At 45.3% G+C, this 23,442-nt stretch overlaps 1 protein-coding gene across 2 annotated transcripts in view; it reads left to right on the top strand.

The window, feature by feature from the left end:
• Positions 1-8,278: 8,278 nt before the first annotated feature.
• The window catches only part of ek1 (eph-like kinase 1), a 55,261-nt gene continuing 40,097 nt past the window's right edge, over positions 8,279-23,442 (top strand). For both annotated transcript variants that reach the window (XM_035526318.1, XM_035526319.1), the window contains exons 1-3: positions 8,279-8,429; positions 16,606-16,670; positions 18,528-19,197. In XM_035526318.1, coding sequence (XP_035382211.1) covers positions 8,330-8,429; positions 16,606-16,670; positions 18,528-19,197 — 835 coding nt within the window. In that variant the 5' untranslated portion in view covers positions 8,279-8,329. The remainder of the gene's footprint in view (positions 8,430-16,605; positions 16,671-18,527; positions 19,198-23,442) is intronic.

The raw sequence follows: 23,442 nt of genomic DNA, 5'->3' as shown, positions 1-23,442 counted from the left end.
GTATTTTCTTTAACACTGTTTTACTGTTTTCAGTCCCATTCTTTGTATTTAAATAATTAAATAATTCCATTAGAAGCCACAATGTTTTCATGAAAGTAAGTGTTTTCAGAATTTACCACAAGAATATCACCACAAGTGACAATACCAGTGAACTAGTGTGTTACATGCAGGGAGCCTGCAAACAACAGGACACTGCTCATTTTGCAAACAAAATCACACAATACACATGTAGTTTTGTTTCAAAGGAATTGTTATCCACATTATTCATATGTACATTTGTGACAATATTATTAAAACAAAATAAATCGTGCAACAAAAAGTTACTTTTTTTCATGACAGAGAGCACTCAGAAATAGAGCAGGGAAAAGGAGAAGTGATGACCAATGCAGTTGCAGCATAGGTAGAAGCAGTAAAAACAGAGAACAGAAAGGAGCCACCGAACAGGGAGGACGAGTGTGTCTTCTTACAAAAGCAAATGCACACTTCTGCGTCTATGACTGACTGGCAAACAAAGAAACTGGGCTGTGCCCCTTTAATCCTGTGTTACCGAGCACCATTAGCGGTCCAGAAACACCTCTGCTCTGCTTACTGTGTATAACACATAAGAGTTGAGACCCAAACACTATGCCAGTAAAATATCACTTCAAAATGTATCACAAGGGGGCGCAAGCCTGCAGTAAATGTAGACGTCTCCACCACACCTCTGTGAAAACAGTTTATCTTGGCTGGAAGCCAAGGGGCTTTTTTTTTTTTTTTTTTTTTTTTTTTTTTTTAACCACTGTCGCCACTTAGTACTGTCCCTGATGGGTGAAGTGTTGGAAGTGGGGGTCTGCCTCCTGTATATGAAGTTTCGTCAAGTATTTACTTTAATCCTTTTGAGATTTTTTCCTGTTTAGCCCTTTCTTTTTATTAATCTGTAACAAGTCATTTTCCAAGTTTTATTTTCATCAACAACCCAGTAATAGTGAAGTATTATCTCCAGAGGTTAAAATGATGAATCACCTGAAGCCTGCCAGCAGGCAGGTTTTACATCCTGCATCTACAGAGAACATTGTCTGTTGTAATATCTTGGCACTTTCTATTTGTAATTTGATTGTATGTTAACACAATTGTATCTCATTTATTTTCTTTTTTGCAAAGGCCTATCTATTTTGTGTGAAAGGTGCTATACAAATAAACTTGACCTTGCCCTTCGTGTAATACATCAGGAACCTCAAGGCTTATAGTCAATGCCTGGTGTAAAATAAACACACACACACACACACACACACACACACACACACACACACACACACACACACACACACAAAGATACTCTAAATTAATGTTTGAAAAAACAGGACCTAAAGACTAATCTTATAAAACAATTGCCAGCTAACAAGCTCAAGCAGCCAGCTGAGGCAATTTTCATTCAAGACACTAGGAACACTGCATAGAATTAATCACCAAACTAATACTGGTGCACAGCTGGCGTCCCAAAGGGAGACCGTTCGATCAGCCCGTTGATCATTTCACATCACATTTATTTCTTCATTAGCTAGCTCCATTAGCTAATTTAGCTAGCTAAATTATTTGAGTTTTCATTATAACTCCCTGCTACCTTATTATTTGTGAACTAAATGAATTAAAGGAATATACAGGAAACATAACTGGAGTTGTGCTGTCTTAGTCAAAACAAGCTAATAGGTTTTGAGTATTATTTTTAAAAAGGTTTTTCAACTATATATATATATATATATATATATATATATATATATATAGCAAGAGAGAGAGAGAGAGAGGTTGAGTTCTTACTTTATAAAGTATCCATTAAAAAGTTCAAGCCACAAAGAATACAAACTGTATCCATGTAAAAAGTTTTAATTTTACTTTACAGGCTTTAACTAGGCCAACATTTTAAAGCAGTTTACTCATGTTTTATGGCACTTCATGTCACTTGTTGATAAGTCTCACTTTTCCTCATTCTCGCTGCAGACTGACTACCTGCTTGATGCACCTCTGTGGTGTTATGCAGCTTAAATGTTATATGCAGTAATGTGCCTCCGAGTGTGAAGGATGGAGTGCAGGCAACAGACTTCGGGACTGAGGTGTGGACGAAGTAATGTGTTTGCTAAGCTCTTGTAAACCATGAATAAATGCAGTGAAAGTCAGCGTGTGTGTGCCAGCACAAGGACCATTAGGCCGGTCTGTCTTTTCACAACCAGAGTGTTTGTGGCTGTACTTGATTGTACTTTTCATAAAGTCAGATGTCTGTGTTTTAAAGCAGATCTCAGACCTGCAAAATTAACTATAATGCGTAACAATAGTCGTTGTCTGATTCCGACCATTGATGGTTCACCCTTTAGTGAAACGTTTATATGGCATGCTGTATTTTGGAGAATATTAATAATGTTATTAAATTTCAGCACAATGGTCATTGAGACTGGCAAAAAGAAATAATCCCTCTTTTGTACACATCTGTTCCTGAGAGGTTTCAGAGAAGCTGACCCCTTTTAGAACAGGAAATTACCACACTACAGGTTTTCAGTTTCAGTGTGTGGTGGGTTTTCAAACGAATGTGCTCACACTGTCTCGTGTTTACGCACCACCGTCCATCTCTTTGTCTTACCATGAATCCGTGTGGGAGTACGTTTGTACACAGGAGTGTGTGGCATGCGCCTATACAGACTTTACAGCATTGTGGATGTTTGTAGGTGCGTGCCTGCGTGTGTGTGTGTGTGTGTGTGCATGCTTGTATGCAAGTATGTGTGTGTGTGGGTTTGTGTGTGTGCAAAGAAGGAGCAAGAGGAAGACAGGAGTGAAATTAGACACCTGCTGCCTGCCTGTGCTCTCATCAGAGGCTGTAAAATGCTGCAGAAAGCGCACCTGCTCCTCCTCTCCCAGTGCCAGAGGGAAGACGCTGCAGACGCCAGCTCCGAGCCAGGAGAGCAGATCGATGTGAGGAACGGTACCATCAGGAGATTATATTCAGAACACCTTGCTCTTTCTACTAAACACACACACACACACACACACACACACACAGACACACAAGTGCATGCATGCCTCACGTATCCTTCAAATAGACTGAAACACAATACAGGCAGCAACAGGTAGGAGCAGTAACTGACTGTAAATACGCAAAATCCCCCCCCAAAAAAACAAACAAAAAAAACCCATTGACAGCCCTGCCTCTTACGATAGGTTGTCATTGCCTTTACTGCCCTCTTATGCTTTGAAAGGACACCCCTATTATTGCCTTTTATGAATCTCCACTATCTACTGAAGATCAATATGGAAACCTTTCTCATACGGCTTGGCCATCATAATGTGCAGTATGCAGGAGTTCCATCATTTTCTATGGCCCAGTCTCCATGTAAGCAGGGTCAGTGAGGTGCACCTGATGGAGACTGAGAGGCGCCTGGGTGTTGGTTAGATGTGCCTGGCTATGTCATATGTCTTTTCCAGTCTCCACATACCAGGAAGGCCACATTGCCCACCTCTTCGATGCACTCAGGGTGAACCAGGTTGAAGTAGACAGATCTAATCAGACACTCTCCTGCCCTGGTCCTGGCTAAATGCCTGGCCTGCTTCCAGGGCTTCTTCAAACCTTGTGACTCTCTGTATCAGAGCCTTTATCAGAATATTTATTACTATCATTCTAGTTAGCTATGGTTAGCTATGGTTAGCATGCATCAAAGACCATTGGACGTGATTCATTAGCGGTACATACCATGCCCTGGTGTGTGTTTCACATGTGTCTTTCCTGCCGCTGGTGTTAAATGCCCACCCAACTGTGTGGAGGTGATAGGAGCAAGCAGTTTTCCTGAAGGATTTAGGCTTTTTAAGGCCAAAGAGGTTAACTGGGGTCACCAGTGCCTCATTCCACCAGTGGGCAGAGGGCCCGGCTGGGTCTCCCAGATTAGACCGCAGACTATAGGATGGGGATTTGAGGTCTGACCTGTTTCTAGCCGCTGAGCCATCGCATTTGGAAGGGTGTGTGTGTGTGTGTGGGGGACAGTTAACAGTGTGCAATAAAGCCAAACCACACCCCCTCTGCTCCCATGATGGCCTGGTGTGAGTGGAGACTGTGTTAAACTGTGTTAAAGGAAAGGGTTAATCCCAGTGCATGTCATCAGTCAACAGCTGCAGAACCTCGGGAGAGACCTTCTATTATACTATACATCCAGAACATCAGCAACAGCAAAGGTTTCCATAGGACAAGCATTAGCAGAACTCCCTCTCTCACCTCTGAATGATTCTGGTTGCTGGTGCCCCGAGTCCTAGTGTAACACAATTATCATATTTATAAGGTCAGCGTGGAAAGCTCTGCATATTGACCCAGTTAAGTAGATGCCATGCAGGGATTTGTTTTATCACCATAACAGTATCCCCCCAGCGTCTGTTGGCCAATACTCTTAGTGCATGCATGATATCTGATCAGTGGGTATTGATTAAATTAGGCAGAGCAGCTGTTTGATAATGAGATCTCAAATCTTTCTAAAAGACCTAGCGGGACACGAGCATTGCAGATTGATTGGTTTGGTTCCATTTCCATGCTTCAGAATGGAGGGATGCGGGGAGGGTTCTTTTTTGTGACTGTGACTGCAGCAAAACGCACAGCCGGTGCGTTTTCTGAATGTGAGAACAATCTTTGAGTCTGATTACTTATATAACTGTGCAGGAGAGACTATAAGTCTTCCCCTCCCAACTTTCTGCAGTCAGGGTAGACATTCAGAGCCCGTTGAATGTTCCAGGAGAAAGTGGATCATGGAGAGGGCTGTGTATTGATGGTCCTGGGTATGAAGTTGGCTATCTTGTGTCAGAAAATGAGGAGTAGAAAGAAAGAGACAGAGGTGGTGTAGAGTTTGTAAAAAAGGATTATTGAGCAGCTGAGAGTGGGATTTTAAATGAAGTAAATGAAAAATCTTGGTAGTTAGTGATGTGAGGCTTTATAGCCCCTGTGTTTCTAGCAGTTGCATAGTTGAAAACATAATAAAATGATGTGGGTCTAAAATCCCAAATAAAAATATCAAGCAGAGTTAAAACATGCAAATGATGATGAACAAGCATGATAAAGTTCCAACATTAATGTATTAGGCACTAAACCAACACATGAAGCTGAAAACATTTCAAAAACTTTACCACTCTTTTTGTACTTAGATAGAAGGGAATTCTAATTATCTGACACTGCGATAAAACAAAACCCATTTATAAACACCTCTGTTGAACTTGGCAGGTCCTGCTCTTAACTTGGCTACCGCCAAGGCTTTCAGCTGGCCCTGTCCAGGGCCGAGAGCCTTTGAGCAGCTGAGTGTAGCCATCTGTGCAGGTTTACGCCAGGGCTGTGCTGGTATCTAGAGCCGCCGTACTGCGGGGCCCCCATCGCTGACCCCGGGTCTTGCTGCGGAGAATAAGTGCTGAAGCCTGCTTGCCACAGAGCTTGGGCCAGGGGCCCGGGCCCCTCCCACCCCTCTGGGGGAGCGGCATTGTGTACTGGGCTCTTCCCACACTCTAGCTCACCTCTGGTGGGTGGGGCCAGGGATCCCGTCAATCTGGCAGTGTGCGGCCCTACAACGGCCCACGGACCCCTGGCACAAAAGGGTCCATCGCAGTTTTGTTCGGCTTTGTGTCGTTCCTCAAAAGTGTCTGGAGCATGGGGGGGGGAGAGAAAAGGGTGGGAGCAGGGGGTCTTTTTTCCCAAAGCGATAAAGATGTTGTGAACATGTTTTCAGCTTCCGTCATTAGTGAGGTAGAAATTCACAGAGTTTGCAGTCGTTTGGCCATTTGGCCTCTTGCGAAAGAGTTGCTAAATGTGGAATGTATGTTTGGCAGAGGGTGAATGCAGTCGACCTTGCCAAGACATTGCCTCTCTTTTGGAGTGTAAAGAACAGTACGACACTGGCACTACCTGGGAGCCTGGCAGTAGGAATGTGGGGTTTTGTCTGTCTGCCTGCAAAAGTGGCACTCTTCTTTCACTCTGTGTCTCTCTGCACTCTATGCACTCTGTGTCAAACCTAATTATAAAGAGGTGAATCAGAAACAAAAGCACAGAAACTGTCTAGCTTGCCTCATACAATGGAAGTCTCGATTGATTATGATGTTTTTAAAAGTGCCAATACATTAAAGTTCCTCACCGTTTCTCTTTTAAATGATTAGAGGAACAAACCAAAGAGGCATGCCATGTGTTTTTATGGCAATTTCAGCCCCGTCTAACAGAACAACCCACAGAATATTCATACAACTGCAGAATACCTCTTACCACTCTTCCCTTCCCCATTTGTGGCTTGAAAATAGTGTTGGGAATTACCAATACAAAAGAGACGTAGTCAAAGAAGTAGAGTGTGGAGGAGGATAAAGACCTCTTGGAGACAGACACAGGAGTCAGTTTAAAATAATTAAGCCATGGCAACAAATCCAGCAGTTCCATCCTTAAATGCTCTCATGGAGCGATGCACCAAGGAGTGTTGGGGGAGAAAGTTCCGTCGCCCGTCCTTCACCATGCAGCTCGGAGGCAGGCAGCTGTAGTGGAAGGTGCTGCGTGATCTTCAGCGCAGGGCCAGACTGTGCAATGCCTGAAGGTTGCCAAGTATTCGTCAGGCCTTGTTATGACTGTCAGAGCTCTGCCGTCTGGTTAATGGGGGCAGCCTAGGTTCTGCCCTGCTGCTGGACTCTGTGGTGCACATCACCTGGGGCCCGCTGCTGCCCAGTCCCCACTAATGAAATGAAGTAGTGGCAGTGGTGGCCTACTAAGCAGCGGGCCCCAGGTGATGCTCCCTGAACAATCCGTGCTTGCCAACACAGACGCAGGTTTGTTTGTGATGCTTGGTGGGGCGTGCAGCTAAAGTGCAGCATTTAAGGTGGTCATTTAAAAACAGGCAACGAACCGGAGGCGTGGGAGAGGGGGCTGTGTACATTTACGGAGAGTGTAACACACATATAAACACATACAGATTGCAGGTGGTTTCTCTGGTACTTTGTTTAAGGCAAGCGCACGCCCTTTATCCAGCATGGAAATGCAGCTTTTTATGGCTCATTAACTCTTTTTGAAATCACTTCTTGGAAGCTGTGGCCCCCCCCTTGCTGTCTCCTTCCACCCTGTCACTGAGAGAGAGAGAGAGAGAGAGAGAGAGAGAGAGAGAGAGAGAGAGAGAGAGAGAGAGAGAAGGCCAGAGCAAGAGACGGGAGAGAGAAAAGGGGGTGTCTGCATTCATTTTTCAACTGCACAGTGTGCAGGGTTGCCCGGGCTATCATAAATACACAGCCCTCCCCCTGCACACCCCTGGGCAGCATGTCTGATTGTCTGTCAGGCATTGTTGGATGAGGATTATACAGTAGAGACATCTCATTCCTGCTCCCCGCCACCGCGTTCTGACACATGAAATGTGATCTGTTTTTTTTTTTTTTTTTTTTTATTGTTCAGTAACAGGGACCCCTGTGGAGGGGCTTGGTGGGCAGTGGAGAAAAATGTTGGTTTTTATTTCCTGAATCAAAAGCTGCAGCAGTGTTATTGATTTGACCTTCATCTTTAAATACCAGAGCACGGGAGTTTGCTGTAATGGGCGGTCGCTGTGTTTATTTAGCTCGTCCCCTCGCGCCTGAGACTTGTCTTCCTGCCTGAGGCCCTGAGTCGGGTGGGCTGCGGCAGAAGCGAAGTGACTTGGGACGAAGCGCAAGCGCCGAGTGATCCACGCATGCGTAATCCGCCTTGATAGCGCGCGACGTGGCGCACGGCCACCATGACGCAGAAACAATGCGCATTTTTAATGTAAGCGCAGCAAACGGTGGGTTAAACGTCTCAGTGATCCAAGGCCTTCCCATGTACGAAGGATAACATACTCATCAACTTGGACACGCAACACAGGACGGACATCGCCAATTATCTTAAAGTTTATTGACTCCGCAGTCACACCTGATATAGTAACTGGCGACACAGTTAGTTCCAACGAAAGTTTTACTGTAAATCAGTATCTTTACTTCTCAGTTATTTAGCTGTTTGAATGTTAACACCAAGAACAAAGTAAGAATGCAAGCAAGTGATGCACTCCTTTAAACAAGTGTTCTCCATTAAGCTCAACTTTGTCCTGTGCTCAGTCAAGATATGTGTTAAAGAATGTGGTTTTTTAGAGTCAAATTGTATTTCTTTTCTATACATACAAGCACACCCGCACGCGCACAGTACCCCCCCCCCCCCCCCCCTTCGTCCAGCCGTGATTGACAGCGCGCGCGCTCCTGTCTGGTCCTACTTCCCACCCGTAACTCGCCTCGCGCTCTCCAGTTCGCCCTCGCTCTTGCAGGCACACGAACCAAGTTTGTTCACAGGGATGCAGGCGCGCGGAGCAGCCTGAATATGGCTCTCTACCGGATTTACTCATCCCTTCTTCTTCTTCTTTTCCTTCTTCACGCTTTAATATACTGCGGAGCCTTGAGGAATTATCCAGAGAATGAAGGTAAGGTTTGTGACTGCTGTCATATTCCAACGCGTGTTCGCCTCCATGTGAGGTGGTAGCGCTCATGAAAACCTGACTGATTTCTCTTCACTTTGAAGGTGTTTGTCATCCCGAATGCCATGCCTATCCATATATGAATGGAAAAAACGTCAGCATGTCAATTTGGATTTATTACACAAGCATGCATGTTTTCCGCAGTTAAAACAGACAGCATTAATAAGTGGATAAACTGTCAGGGATTGCAATATCAGTTCGAGTGGCTCAATTCTCATCAAGACGCTCCTTTATTGCTTTCTGACTATGCTTTCCACATCCTTTGTAATACGGCCAAAGTAGATCGATCCTTGCAGTTTAACAACGTTTGACAAAACAAACTCGTGCTTAAGTAATTAGTACAGTGTTAGGAAGCTGTTCCATAAAATTTAGCATTTTTGAAACGTGACAATATTAACCAATTAAATCGTATTTCCAGATGAACAAACATTTTCGAACTCGTTTATCTTTTGTCATTCATTTTAAAGGATATTTAATTTCAAAGCATGACTGAAAATGTAAAATGATTAACTTAAGTAGCCTACATTTAACGGATGCTTCACAATGAAATTATAACACTAGCGTCAGTCTAAATGGAAGCTCCAGCGCAGTGCAGTCTCAATGTTTCTTTTATTTAAACAGCTTAATCTAAAAGTTTCGCTGCCTTTACCTGTGGCAGTGCGATTTGCCTGTTGCAGCTATCGTTAACCAGTTTAGGTTAAGGGTAAACAGACGGAGTCTGCCAATATATCACAACATGAATACTGTTCCACTGAGCGTCCTGCGGTCAGTACTCTATCATGCGTATTAGAAAGACTGACTTTGGGGCAGTTTTGTCTACTTTAAAACGGGTATTCAGCACGCTTGTAGTGAGGCATGAACAAGCCAGCTATCATAGCGTTCGGAAGACATTAATCTTAAATTGGTTTGTCGAATAAAAAGATGATTAGATCAAGAACATTAAGTAAAATGAGAGGTGTTAAGTTATTTGAACTTACAAACATTAAGGACATTAAAAGGAAATTAGGATCAAACAGCAAATTCTTCTGTAATGTGGGTCTCAGTAATAATTGCATTGCATGATGCTGATTCTGGTTTTTATTTTTGTTGGTGGGCGCATTGTAAAATCAGCGTCCGTTCAGCCGCTTGCAATCCTTGTAACAAACAGCAGGTGGTACCCCTGAGGCTGTATGTGTGTGTCTGTAGGTATATGTGTACTTAGTGCAGATACTGTTTGCTTAAAAAAAAAGAAAAGAAAAGAAAAAGATTTTCACGTTTTTGTGTACAAACACTGTTAAACACATGGAGTAACTTCAGATAACAGATGTTTTGCCTCACACAAAGGCTAGAACACCACTAATTGATGATATCAGCACAAATGTAAATACCATGCCTCAGGTATGGCACCAGCTTTCTCCTTTGTGTGACTAACTCTTAAGCCTCTCAGTGCAGCTACAGCACCAACACACAATGTATGCCTTATGTACATGTGCGATTCTAGAAAGAAGAGTTTGCTGGCAAAAAAAAGAACATGCCAGCTTTTCCCACTCTCCGTGAGAATGTGTTTGATCCATTCGAATATTCGATGTACATACAAAGGAGCCACAGACAATGGCAAAAGATCTCATTTCGTAATGGATTTTTCATAATCAATCTTCAACCTTATTATGGGCGATACCATCGCAGTTTGAATATGAGCTTTGTCTGCGTTAAATTATCAATTCAGCGAGATCACGCACAGGTAGCCTGTTTAACTAATGCCTTCATTCAGCCATTGTCCCGAAGCCCCGCATGTGTGCGAGACCCTCCAGATGCCCCTGTGCTCTCATTAGCTCCCTTTTTGTAATCATTCCTCCAGCGTTTGGAGAGGCCTTCTTCAGCACTCTTTGTTCCCACTACTCGCTGCTGTGACAGAGGAATTAGCATTAGAAAAAGCCTCTTTTCATGCCCCGTTCAGCCATGCTTGGAGGCCATGCTGAAGGCTTGGGTCACTCACTCTCTCTCTCGCACTCTTTCTCTCTCATTCTGTGCGTCTTTCTCTCTCTCTGTCTGTCTCCCTCGCTGTGTTTCGGTCGACATCAGATTCTTGATCGGCCCAGTCCGGGCTCGTGGTTCTGGACTTGCAGAGACATTTTGAGCGCTTGTTTTGTTATTCTAATGCTTACATGTTAGCATTATATTGGACATGGCCAGAGTCTTGCAGCACTGTAACATGCTTTTAAGAATGACTGTGCTCTAACAGGATTTACTGCACTTTTACGTTATCTTGTCAGGGTTTATCCATGTAGCACATCTTACCAAGTTGTTTCCTATGGGAAGCTTTTATGAGCTTTGGCAAGCTCAGCATTTGAGGCATGCCATGCTTGCATGTATCTAAGCAGGACTGACGGCAGGAAATTGAATGCACTTGCTAAAACTCTGAGGGATACTCAGCAATGGAAAATTTGGTAGAGAATTCTAATTTTCAAATGATAATAAAGAGATATTTAAAAGATTTTATGATGATCTTTAAAGGTTAATTATGTGTGTTAAGCATAGAACACTGTTCTTCAGGACAGCCGGATGTCTTAAGCCCTAAACCAGATCCCCGGCCTTGGAAGAGGTTCAGATTCACTAATTTTGGTGTCAGCAGCTGGAATCACAGCAGAGGATTAATAGAGTGTGGATAGCACTCATATTGATTCGGCTGCGTGCTCTTCTGTGGCTCTCCAAGGCTGATCTTATCCAAAGCCAGAGATCTCCACAGGAGAGTCAGCTGCTATAACCCCCGCTAACCCTCTGCCTCGCCTGACACACTGCTGTTAGCTTTATCACTCGCAGAGCTATCCAAACGCTCACCGATCCAGCAGCTCTCCAAGCAGGCTAGCCACCTTGGGGAAGAGAGAGAGAGCGATCTGGGGATGGAGATCTGTATGTCAGCTGCGAGGTCACTGCACACGTGACGACTGATGTCCCTTCCCTGAATAAAGCACTTCATTTCCGATTATAAGCGGCTCAGTGCGGTGAGATCGGTTCCTGCTGTATGTGCCAACCAAGGAATCGACTCAGACGTATCAGATGAAACCGATGGCTTCTGGAGACCTGCACACATTCACATTCATCTGCACAGGAAAAGTGGAACCTGGGTAGGCTTTAGTCATGGAGCTTGGATTTCCTGTAGGTTTCGTGTTTGCTTCCATTGATAAGGCAAGACAAGTGGTCTGTCCATTTGCACTTGAACGGGAAGGGAACTCGGACTCGCTGGCGGTGTCTCTGTCATGAATACTGATAGCGCTTCCCTCATGTAACCTCAGGCCCTGAAAAGCACGGTCCAGTGTCCTCACAGCTCCATGCTACCAGACTACCCATGCCCTCGGCAGTCCGGTGCAATTAAGCAATTTTAACGCCCCGCATGCATAATGGCACTGCGTGTTGTCGGAAACGCGTTTTACTTCATGCAAAGTAACCACACGCGATCAAAACACATTCGCAGTGTTGCGTATGAGCCCTCTCAGCCCCTGACGCCTTTGATCCTTTCTCCCAGCCCTCTCTTTTAAGTTCATTAGTCTGTACTTGGTTCGGTTCGCTGCTGCTCTTATGCTCTGTGGTAATGCTTGCTAATAACAGAAGCAGCGGGCACTGTACTCTAGACTGTTCATTAACTGTGGTACGTTTAGCATTCATCGTCAGATCTCCTGATGGCTGAGAGACTGTAAACTCAGGTTTGTGGATGTTTTTTTCCTTTTTTTTATATTTAAGCAATTGAGCGTTGTTTCTGAAGAAGTGAGGCTCTGCTGAGAATCCATCAGAGTTTGGAAATGGCTGCTGCTATTCTACCCATTTGCTGCCCATTGCCCCATCAACATTAATGGATTTTAATTCAAACTACAGTGAGTAAGACTGGACCTGCCTGTAAAACAATATTTAAGCACTTCAAAGCTGAATTACAGGCAAATTCCTGCTAAAACAAACACCTCTGTCTGATAAAACAACTGAGAACGAATGTCTTTGAACTGCTCTGTGGTGCATAAACTCCTGATATTCACATATCACAGATCATGATGATGTCACTCTGTTGTGATGTGTGTGGCCCCAGTCACAGCTGTCTAATTGTGCTTAATGTGGATTTGTAGTTTTAACCTGTCTGGGGACTCAGTGGACATGCGTGTGCACGCACACACACACACACACACACACACACACACACAAACCCCACACACAAACACACACACACACACACACACACACAAACCCCACACACAAACACACACACACACACACACACACACACACACACACACACACACACACACACACACACACACACACATGCCTGGCAGGTGTGGCTGAGGCATTCTTGCTCTTCTAATGAGCTGTCCCAAGAGTATGCGCTCCCCTCTTGACTAACACCCACTGCCATCTCACACGACATATAACACACCCTTATTTGTATTCCTTGCCATTACATGTAGCTTTCTGGAGCCTGTCAGAGATCTGTGACACATATTATTAACACGTTATTAACTTGGGAAAACATCCCAATGACGGCCACTTTCAGATACACGGGCTTAAGTGCTTCCTGTTTAAAGAAAGCCTAGCTGTTGCAGGAATCACATTGGAAGTGGAAATGTGGTTAACTCTAATCCTCTCGATGAGACTACATTTACATTACGGATAATCACTACGTGACTAGCCTTGTCCCATTCGGCCCTCCTTTGTACCACTTGGATATTTTAAGTGCAGCTTAGGTCTTGTCATCCACAAAATGCTTCCTATGTTTGGTCCAATTTTTCTTTCCCTTTTTTATCCTTGGTTGGATTGGTGATGTGCGTGTATTCCAAGCAAGCATCTGCTCACTGTTTATCTCTTTCAACTGGGGCCTGGTGTTCACTCTCAAAGATAGCGTCCATGCTGATACGCTCGTATCTTTGGGGAAGGAGTCCCCAGTATCTGCCACCCAGCTGGGGCTTAGCAGTGCAGACGCCCCACCCCACCCCCCACCCCCCAGATGACTGTGGATCATCACTTCCTGTAAACAAGCCATGAAGCTGATTAATTTCCAGCCTTCTGTTTGGAAGGTTTTTTTTAAAAATCCAATAAACATTGCCATACTGTCAGACTGAAGTGTGCAAACTTTTCTCATATTACAGTAAGAGAGGTCTGTCTTTGAGCGTGTGCACTTTAGGAATGGTTTCTTTTTGTTTCCAGCATCAAATTTAATCTCCGATTTGATCTTTTCCTCTGTTGCCTAAACCGACAGTAGCATGGCTGCTGCCTCAGAAGTGCTTTTCCCTTCCGACTTGCAGACCTGTTTTCATCAATAGTGAAGAATGCGGGCTCAGTTGACTGGCCTCACACTGCAGTCGGCTGACGGGTGTCTGGGGATTCCGCCAGCCCAGGTGTGGACATGTGCCTCAGCTTGGGCAGGCTAGATATCCCTGGTGGATCTCGCCAGACAGTCGAGCCGGGAAGGAAGCTGTCTTGTGTCCCAGCATGAGCCCTCGTGTTCCCGTGGGCAGAACCATTCACTCCACACCAGCTGACAGACAGCATGCACTGGCTTCCTCTTACTCTATTGTCCATCACGTCTCTGTCTGAAGACACAGTGATAGTGTAATGTCACTCCGTATGTGAAAAGAGGTCTGTCAAAGTTTTTCATTTCAGGATTACAAAGGGTCTTGTGTTTTGGAAGCCTATTGGAGTGTCTTGGATTCTGTATTCTGATTTCAATTTGCAAGGGGCTTTTTTAATAAACAGATTAGGGGAAAATGTTTAGAGGAATTGCAATAGTACAGTAATGCAATAGTTGTGTATTAGCAAATTCTATTGTATTATTAGTGTATTAGTAAATTATAGTGTATTAGTAGTATATTAATAAATTAATAAAGAAGACACTTGTCCAATCCACTTTTAACATGTGATTTTGTTTTGTGAAGGTGGATGTGGACGTTGTGGACTGTGTTTTTATTCTTTACCTTTAGGGAACAATTGTCTGAATATGACGCAGTAGTGGCCATATTATGGAGTTTACTTCTCCGTCAGTGAGTCACTTTTCCGAATTGAGTGACACTGAGATGATGGTCTATTTCCAGAGATTTTTCTCAAGATCTGTTTGTGCTCCCCTTTTCCAGCCAGGTACTTCACGTTTGCATTTCTCTGACCGTGGCCGTCCTGTCTGGGCCCCTAGTGCTAGCTGGCGGCTGCGGTTTGCGTGTGTAAATGGTTAAATCTGATCTCCAGCCCTGAGTGATCTTTCTGGTCCCCGGGGAGAGTGTGACCCCGCACACGGGCAGAGTTAATGATGAAGAAGAGGCTCTGTCCTCCTTGCTTTCTTCCTTCCTCACTCAGTACAATGGAAGTAACGCTACTGGACTTGTTTGGTTGCTAATGTTTTTTCACGCTGTAAAATGTCGGCAGTCTCCATTAATCGTATTTCAAACAATTGTATGTCACAATGAATTTGTGAAGTAACCCTTTCATGTCACCAATGAAATGTGTCCAATCCAGTGTAGTAGACCAGTGAAAATAAGATATGTATTGCACTGGAGCAACCCACTGTTATAACATATTGTCAGGAGCTCATTCTCTTGTTCTCCTTCTCTCTCTCTCTCTCTCTCTCTCTCTCTCTCTCTCTCTCTCTCTCTCTCTCTCTCTTTCTCTCACCCTTGCGCTCTCTGCTTCTGAATGTGTTGTTGAGGATTTGTGGCCTTTTGGCAGGTAGATTAAAGAACTGCTTTGTCGTGGACAGGATGGGGATTAGGACCCGAGAATTGGAAGATTCTCTGGTGCTTCTCTCTTAAAGCAGAGCAAAGCGACCACCTCCCCAACCCCCTTGCCTGTGCACGCATGTGTTTTTCTGGTGTCAGATCCCTAGAGGCTAGGTTCAGGAAAAAGGAAGTTATCTACCATCTCTATAAGACCACCTCATTGTAAGACATGTGTGTCAGGCAGAGTAAATGGCACCTCACCACAAAACAGGCCACCCTCATTAAGTGGCTGTGTGAAAGCTATCACTCAACTAATTTGTTTGGTTTTGTTCATTTTATTAAATATCCCTTTGAGGAAAATTGTTTTAAAATCACAAGAGACATTAAATTGTCATAGGGTATGTTTCATCAGCTTGTGCCAGTAATACATACCATACACCAGTGATATGCTCTGTTGGGACTACTGCATCCCAGGACTGACTCTGCATATATGCCCCTATAGTCAGCATACAGCCCACAACAATCCATATGCACATTTGAACCACCAAAGAATCATTTGAAGAATGCTAATTGCTGTTTGTGTGTCATCCGAGCTTAACAGCACATTCAGCTTTAATTAGAATTTGGATACAGATGTGCGTATTTTTTTTTTTTTTGTCTTTCGTTCAATTTTTTAATTTCACGCCAAAGGGACTGTTTGCAACAGCAGAGGGGAGAGGCTGATATGCAGCGTGAAAGAGGAGGAACATCTGAGGTTTGAATGTGATTAAAAATTAATCACCCTGCCTGCCAGGGCTGTAATTGGTTTGGGATGGAGCTCAGAGCTGGAAGTTCAGGGATGAGGCTACGGGGAGACGGGCCGACGCATATAAATAGCATTGGAGCTGCCGCTTTAACCCTCGAAAATGTTGTTTTCCAGAATAGATTTTGCGAGGCAGCGTAATGAGGTCCGACTTGTTTTTGCTAATGTTCCTCGTGAACAGTTTTAAATTGGCTTTCAGATGTAACGGCTATGCTGCGTAGCGCAATAAATGTGGTATATCAGAACTGTTATTTGTCCTTGTTCTGGTGGTTTCTGTATTTCCACATCAGTGTGCACCCGATGACCTTTCCTGAACAGCAGTATTGAATAGATTTTTTTTGATTAAAGGTTTATCAGCAATCATGTGGTAGGCATGCATGTACAGAAGCAGGCTGTGTGTAGGTAAAAGAAAATGAGAATGAAGTGGTTAAAGTAGTTTGTTTCATTAATTCTTTTAGCCACCTGCATTGATCTGGAGAGCATTTGTTCACAAACCCAAATAAGAATAAATATGCTTACAGAAGTCTTAAGAAGGAAAAATAATGCCCAGAAATGAAAGCCATCTTACAATTCTCTCTCTCTCTCTCTCTCTCTCTCTCTCTCTCTCTTTTCCTCTCCCCTCCTTGATCCCTCTCTCTCTTTCTGTCCCCTACAGTTACTCTGCTGGATTCCATGTCAGCTCCAGGAGATCTGGGCTGGGAGGCCTACCCAGCAGAGGGGGTAAGTAGATTTCAGAGCTGCCTTAAAGGGCATGTGTTTTACCCCCCCACCCCTACAGTTTAACATTTCTCTCTGCTATTTGAAAGACATCTGTGAAGAGTACTAAACATCCCCACCCTAATTCAGGTTTTGTATGGTGTGTTCTACTCTATAATTTTCTCCACTGTGATGAAAAGGTCAATTTCTGGGAATCAATTTTATACGCTAACGGATGGGGCAAAGGTTGGGCGGGGCATTATGGAGTGATAGAGAGCTTTTCAATATTTGTAGATGAGAATTGATAAGACTGCAGAATGGGAGTGTTTATTTATGCAGCCTGGGATGTTTACTCATCGTGACATCACACTGAGCAGCAGTCCTAAAAAGCTTATGAAATTGTATGCTCTGTGTAGAAATGGCAGTACATCATAGTTACAAACACTTCATATGTCCCATTTTCTTGCCTTAGTGATACATTGGCAAAGTAACATATATATAGAGAGAGAGAGACTAGGCAGAGAAATTATTTTCAGAAGAGTGACTTCCCCCTGACAAAAAAACTCCTTTACTGTCAGGTTTTTCAGGGTGAGCTTCTAAGTTTTTTGATCTTCAGTAACCCTCTCACCTGGCCTCCTCAGTCCCCATGGACACCCAGGTGGTGGGGCAGTCAGGTCCCCACCCGTCCCTGACCACAGCTCCCTTATCTGGTTGTCCTCTATGGATACCCGCTGGGAGCTGGTGTGGGGTCTGGGGGTTTCAACTGACCTCGTACACCGGCAGAGAGCGGATTCTCTAGCGATTGCTGTGAGAGGCTCATCCGTCCTCATGTGCTTTTGCTTGCTGTTCTGGTGATGGATTATAACAGCATTCAGATCCAGGGAACAGTCAAGGACATTTCAGCAGGGTTACAGCCATGGTCAGGAATTGCTGTAGGGCCAGTTTTTAGAAATGATCTCATATATGTTTGGGTGCTGTTGCTAAAGCAGGAAAAGCCACTAGCTTTTGGACTGTCCCACATATACCCAAGTACCTTTCTGATAGGTAAAAGAAGCTGAGGATCTTCACTGACAGTATGATGAGATGATGTTTCCCTGTGTCAGTTATTACCACATAGACCCATAAATGTATCAGAATGTCATATTATTAATAGTTTAATAATGTATAATGAATGCATTATGAATTGTTTTTTAAATAAACAATCACATGGTTATAATGGTTATTAAAATAATTGTATTAACATTTTATTTATAATGTTAATATTAATGAATTAATAAAATACCAATTCATGAGTAGTTTTTACACCTCTTATGGATAAAACCTTGGTGCTTTGTAATAGTGGCAAGTAAAAAAGCCAAAGCTATAAAAGTTGTGTGATTGTAAAAGTGCAGAGGCTGACAGTCAGGTGATTTACTGATGACAGAACACATCATGCTGTGCAGCGAGTCTGAACTGATTGCTTTTATGACCAGTGGTAACTGATTGCTTTTATTATTGCTTTTACTACCAGTGGCAGTGGCAGTTCAGTGAGTCCTCTCCTTATGATGCACTCATCACGCTCCTGTCAAAAGTGCCTTAGTTCATCACTAAGGAAAAAATTTGCAAAGACTTGTTATGTGGTATGCAGTGTACCGCGATGTAGGTTACCGTCGCCAGGGCCATCAGCAGTGCAAGCAATCAACTGAAGGTGATTGACTGAATGCTGCGAAGCTTTCTGTTTCCTCATCAGAAGTCCCAACTGTCACTCAGTTTCTGCAATTTAAATAGATGAATAAATACCTATTTTGTTATAATGGTGGTTTTATCCAGCATAAGTGGGAAAAGTCAATGGTTCCATTGTTTTGAGAACCTTTACTCATGCGTGTGTATATGTGTGTCCAGTGGGAGGAGATCAGCGTGATGGACGAGAGGAACACGCCCATGCGGACGTACCAGGTGTGCAACGTGATGGAGGCCAACCAGAACAACTGGCTGCGCACGGGCCTGATCGCCCGTGGCGGTGCCCAGCGTGTCTACGTCGAGCTCAAGTTCACGCTGCGCGACTGCAACAGCCTGCCAGGCGTGCCAGGCACCTGCAAGGAGACGTTCAACGTCTACTATCACGAGTCGAATAGCGGCACGCCACCGCCACTGCGACACGCCCGCGAGAGCCAGTACGTGAAGGTGGACACCATCGCTGCAGACGAAAGCTTCACACAGACGGACGTGGGCGACCGCGTCATGAAGCTCAACACAGAGGTGCGCGATATTGGCGGCCTCACCAAGCGGGGCCTGTACCTGGCCTTCCAGGACCTGGGCGCGTGCATCGCCCTGGTCAGCGTGCGCGTCTTCTACAAGCGCTGTCCGCTGGCGGCACTCAACCTGGCACGCTTCGCAGACACAGTGACGGGCGGCGACTCGGCACTGGTGGAGGTGCGCGGGGCATGCGTGGAAGACGCCGAGGAGCTGGAGGTGCCGCGCATGTTCTGCAGCGCAGACGGCGGCTGGCTGGTGCCCATCGGACGCTGCGTGTGCAAGCCAGGATTCGAGGAAGTGGACGGCCGCTGCCAGTGTGAGTGCCACTGTGTGCTGAACTTTGCAGTGAGAGCTGGGCTCACAGGGGGTCATCCCATGCTTTCTAGGAGGTTCTGAGCTGAAATAAACACAGCTGGGTTTCCACAACTGATCTAAAGAATTTGTACAGGTTTTGTTTTATCACTTGCTATATTGCGTTTATAAAGAGTAAAGAGTATAAGAGAATCACTATCCACTATCCCTTGGGTCTTTCCAACATACGCTGTCCTCTGACCTGGGACAGGGCCGAGCACCTTGGTCAGTGTGAAATAATTGAAAACTGATTTTAGACGTGGTTTATCGGGAAATGAACCATGCAGCCTTAGGTCTCTCCTGCTTTATTGGTAGAATCATTCTTCCGTTGCCGAGTGGCACGCAGCTGTGTTCCACCCTGCCCCTCTGCCCCCCGCCTTGGGCTAATCTACCCCTGATCCAGCCTGCTAACTCATTTCACACTTTTCCTCTTAGCGCCTTTTCAGTGAAATTTAAAAATTGTTGACCATCTGGGTAAAAATTGGCCATCTTAGCAAACGAAACTGCCTGGCTAACTTGTAAGACAGCACGGGCGAATTCAGTGCATCGCCAGCTCCTCTGCAGTTTTTGGTTACGATAGTATGGCGGAACCACTGAGAGGGATGTGGTGATATGGGGAATACATCAGTTTATGTTTACTAAGAAATGGATGAGATTTGAAGAAATGCCGCCCCCCGTGTTGCTAGAATGTGAACGCATAGTTTTGAAAGTACGTGATTCTAAAACCTAAACATTTGTGTTAGAGTACAAGAAGGAAAGCCTATGTAACTAATGACTGTTTAATGTAACTATGATTGTTACATTAAACCATGGCAACTGTTAGATCTCCCACATGTACAATGAAACACGTGTAACTACATGATGTCACTGTTTTTTGGTCCGTTTTTTGCTGCGTTATTGAGTGCAACGTTGTCCGTGGACAGTGTTCCAGCATTATGCTCCGTGGCCTCTCGGAGGTTCAGGGGCTTGCGGTGACTCAGTCGTCATCAGAGTAACAGTCATCGTGTGTGACGGAGTGGAGTGGCGTCTGCAAGGGGAGATGGGCGTTGACTGCTTTGTGACGGCGTCGCAGGTGTTCGCGCCCCCTTCTGACCCCCGTTCGCGTGCTGGTTCACAACATGGAATGATAAAGCTGTGGAGGGACATTGGCTTTTATGCAAAGAGATCTTGGGAAGCTCATGTTGTGTTTATCCACAATTAGAGATTCTTAGCTCCTGTCTGCTTTGTCAGTTGTTTGTTCAATAACAATTTGGGGTTGCGCTACACAGCCTTTTAAAACATCAACTAAAGTAATTTTATGATTTGCAATGCTGTTAAAAGGTATTTCCTTTGTGGTCTTGGGACATGCTGAATTATTAATTATTAAACTGTACTGTACTCACAATTATCACCCAAACCATAATCTTTCCGCCATCACAGACAGTGAATATAATTTTCAGAGAGTTAATATTGGAATTCACTTGTTATTGCCATTGGCTCCATTATTCCTTAAAAGGCTCCATAACCCCTCCAGATCTCTGTAGTCAGAAATCAGTAATGAACCCCTTAATAAGGGAAGGGAAGCCAAATCTGCCTGGAGTTCCCGTAGAGAGATCCAAACTTTCTTTCCCAAATCTAGAGGGAGAAGATGTCAGAAGCAGGGCAGCCTTTGCGAAAAGGTACCCCTCTCATCCCGAGCCTCCTGGGTAGTCTTGCGTGTGGTAATGGGCTTAAACGCGAAGCCTTTGTGCTCTTCCCTGCCTCTTTCATCCAGCGAGTCACTAATGGATTCATTAATGGCCTCTCCTTTTGGCCCGAGACCAGAGCCGTCCTGTAATTACGCCGCCGTTATTGTTGCTGCCCTTGCTCTCGCGCATCTTATTTTCTCACCTCTCGCCAGCTGCTCTCGCGCCTCTCTCGCGCCTCTGGATAGACGCTCTGTAGCCCGCACGCCTGCCCCCCTTGACACCTCAGTGGCGAGCAAGATCGCAGTTTTAAATATTCATGCTTCCTTCCTGGCCTGCTCCTTCGTGGGTGGATAGGGTGGGGGTGGGGTGGGGTGAGAGAAAGATGAGGGCGATTTTAGCAACAGAGTGAGTGGAAAGTGAAAGTGTGAGTAAATGAGAGAGAGAGAGACAAAGAGAGAGAATGTAGTACTCTAATTAATTATCACCTAATTCAGTAGCATGTCGCAAGACTCCGTTCTGGCCTGTGGATGATAAAGCCCTTGTTTGTGATTGGTCTGTTAACTAGGTTGTTAAAGATAAGCACAGGGCAGGTCTGATAACCTCCCCACCAACTACACAGCTCTATGTGTGTGTGTATGCACGCATGTTTCTCTGCACTTGTGTTGTTTGTGTCTGCGTGTGCGTGTGCGTGTAAGATACATGCTTTACTCTGTGTGTACAGCTAATGTCTACCCTCTGACAGACTTGTGGAAACACAGCATCTGTTAAACTTCAGGGAAAAGGAGCACCCTGAAACCATGCGTTCATCACTAGGCTAAAGATTTACTCTACAGTCCCAAAACAAATTTCACGGGAGGGTTTACGCTTACTGGACTTGGAGACAATCTAATTCACAAATATCTGTACCCCCCCCTCCCGCCCCTTGAGCAGCTGAGGAATCATTGGCCCCTAGTTTCAGCATCCCCTTAAGAAACAGAGTGTTGCTATGACAAACGAGTCAGAAATACACGGCGCCACGGTCCCTGTGCTGTTTATCCCTGCGCTTTTGCTGTGGGTTCTGGCAGTGCTGGTGCTGCTGGCTCTCTCACTCGCTGTGCTGCGAAATCTCATGTATTCGCCGAAGAGTGACAAGATTAGGAGTGTCAGCAGAATTCTATAAGCAGTTCCTTTTAGGCCAGTCTTAAATACCAGATCTGCTCCCCCTGCCTGTCTCCTGTGTCATTGCCTTTCTCCTTATTCCTCTCCTGCTTTTTTTTTTGTTTTTTTTGTTTCTCAGAGCATGCTTGATGGCTCTTCAATATTCTGCCTCTCTGTTTCCACCCGACTTTCTGCGGCCCCCCCCATGCCTCGTTTGCTAACCCTCATGCTCTCTGCGCCCACACTCTCTCTCTCTCTCTCTCTCTCTCTCTCGCTCTCTCTCTCTCAGCCTGCGAGGTCAGACCCCACAGGCCTCCAGTGTTTCGTGCAGGCTGTCGGGCTCTGTCACTCTCCATTACTGATAACTGTGGGAAGAAAGGGGGGGGGGGTGTGTGTGAGAAAAAGAGATGGAAAGCGAGAGCGTCAGAGAGACAGTGATAGAGACTGAGAAAGAGAGAGATTGAGCTGGATGCTGCTTGGATGCCTATCTTCTCACTCTGTCTCACCTCAGAGACCTCTATCTCCGTCCACCCCTCTCTGCCCCTCTCTTTCTCTCTTTCTCTCTTTCTGTTTGTCTTATCCAGCGCTCAGGGACTCTTGAGCATGGCGCGTCCTCACGTTTCCCATCCTCCCTCCTTAACCCCGCTTGTTGTCTCCTAGTCATCCCCTCCTTTGCTCTTTTGCTCTGCCTGGATGTTTGTTAAACGCTCCTTATGAACAAGGCCACTTGTGTGAAGACCTCTCCTGGGGTCTTGAACATTCCCAGCCTCTGGCCTCTCTCCTGAGTGCTCTGTTATATAATCGCCAGCCCTTTTGTGAGCCAAGCGTGCCCGCTCGAGAGCCCGGTCTGAGCGTGCCAGCCATTGAGACGCAGCCTGGCATCAGATGCGACCCATGGCCCTCCTCTGTGACACTGCCAGCTGGTGATGGGCTCTCTCCTCCTCTCAATCCCTCACCCTCTCCCTCTCCTCTGGCCGTGTCGAACCTGTTATTCCGCTAAACCCGCGAAACTGACGCCGTGCCGAGCTCCAGGCCGGGCTCCGGGAGTCTCACCAGCCTTTTTTGTGACAGTAAACCCCCCCCCCCCCCACCACCACCCCCGAGTGGCGCGATCGAGCGTCTTCCTCCTCCGGCACAGAAACTGGGTCACGGGGATTGTCAGCACCCCTGACGGAGTGAATCTCACAGTAGCAGAAGCACGCTGCTGAATTCCCTTATATTCCAGCACCACCATCTGCAAAAGGAAGGAGAGGCTGCTTTGTGAAGCAGATTTACAATATATGACGCAAAGGAAAGACCATTATGCTGTATTATATATGTGACCTGATGTATTGTGACAGAGAGAGAGAGAGAATGAGCAGGAGGAGTATGTGTGTGTGTGTGTGTGTGTGTGTGTGTGTGTGTGT

The sequence above is a fragment of the Electrophorus electricus genome, chromosome 5 (genome assembly GCF_013358815.1).
Source record: "Electrophorus electricus isolate fEleEle1 chromosome 5, fEleEle1.pri, whole genome shotgun sequence".
Taxonomy (NCBI): domain Eukaryota; kingdom Metazoa; phylum Chordata; class Actinopteri; order Gymnotiformes; family Gymnotidae; genus Electrophorus; species Electrophorus electricus.
This window is presented reverse-complemented; position numbering and strand designations above follow the sequence as displayed.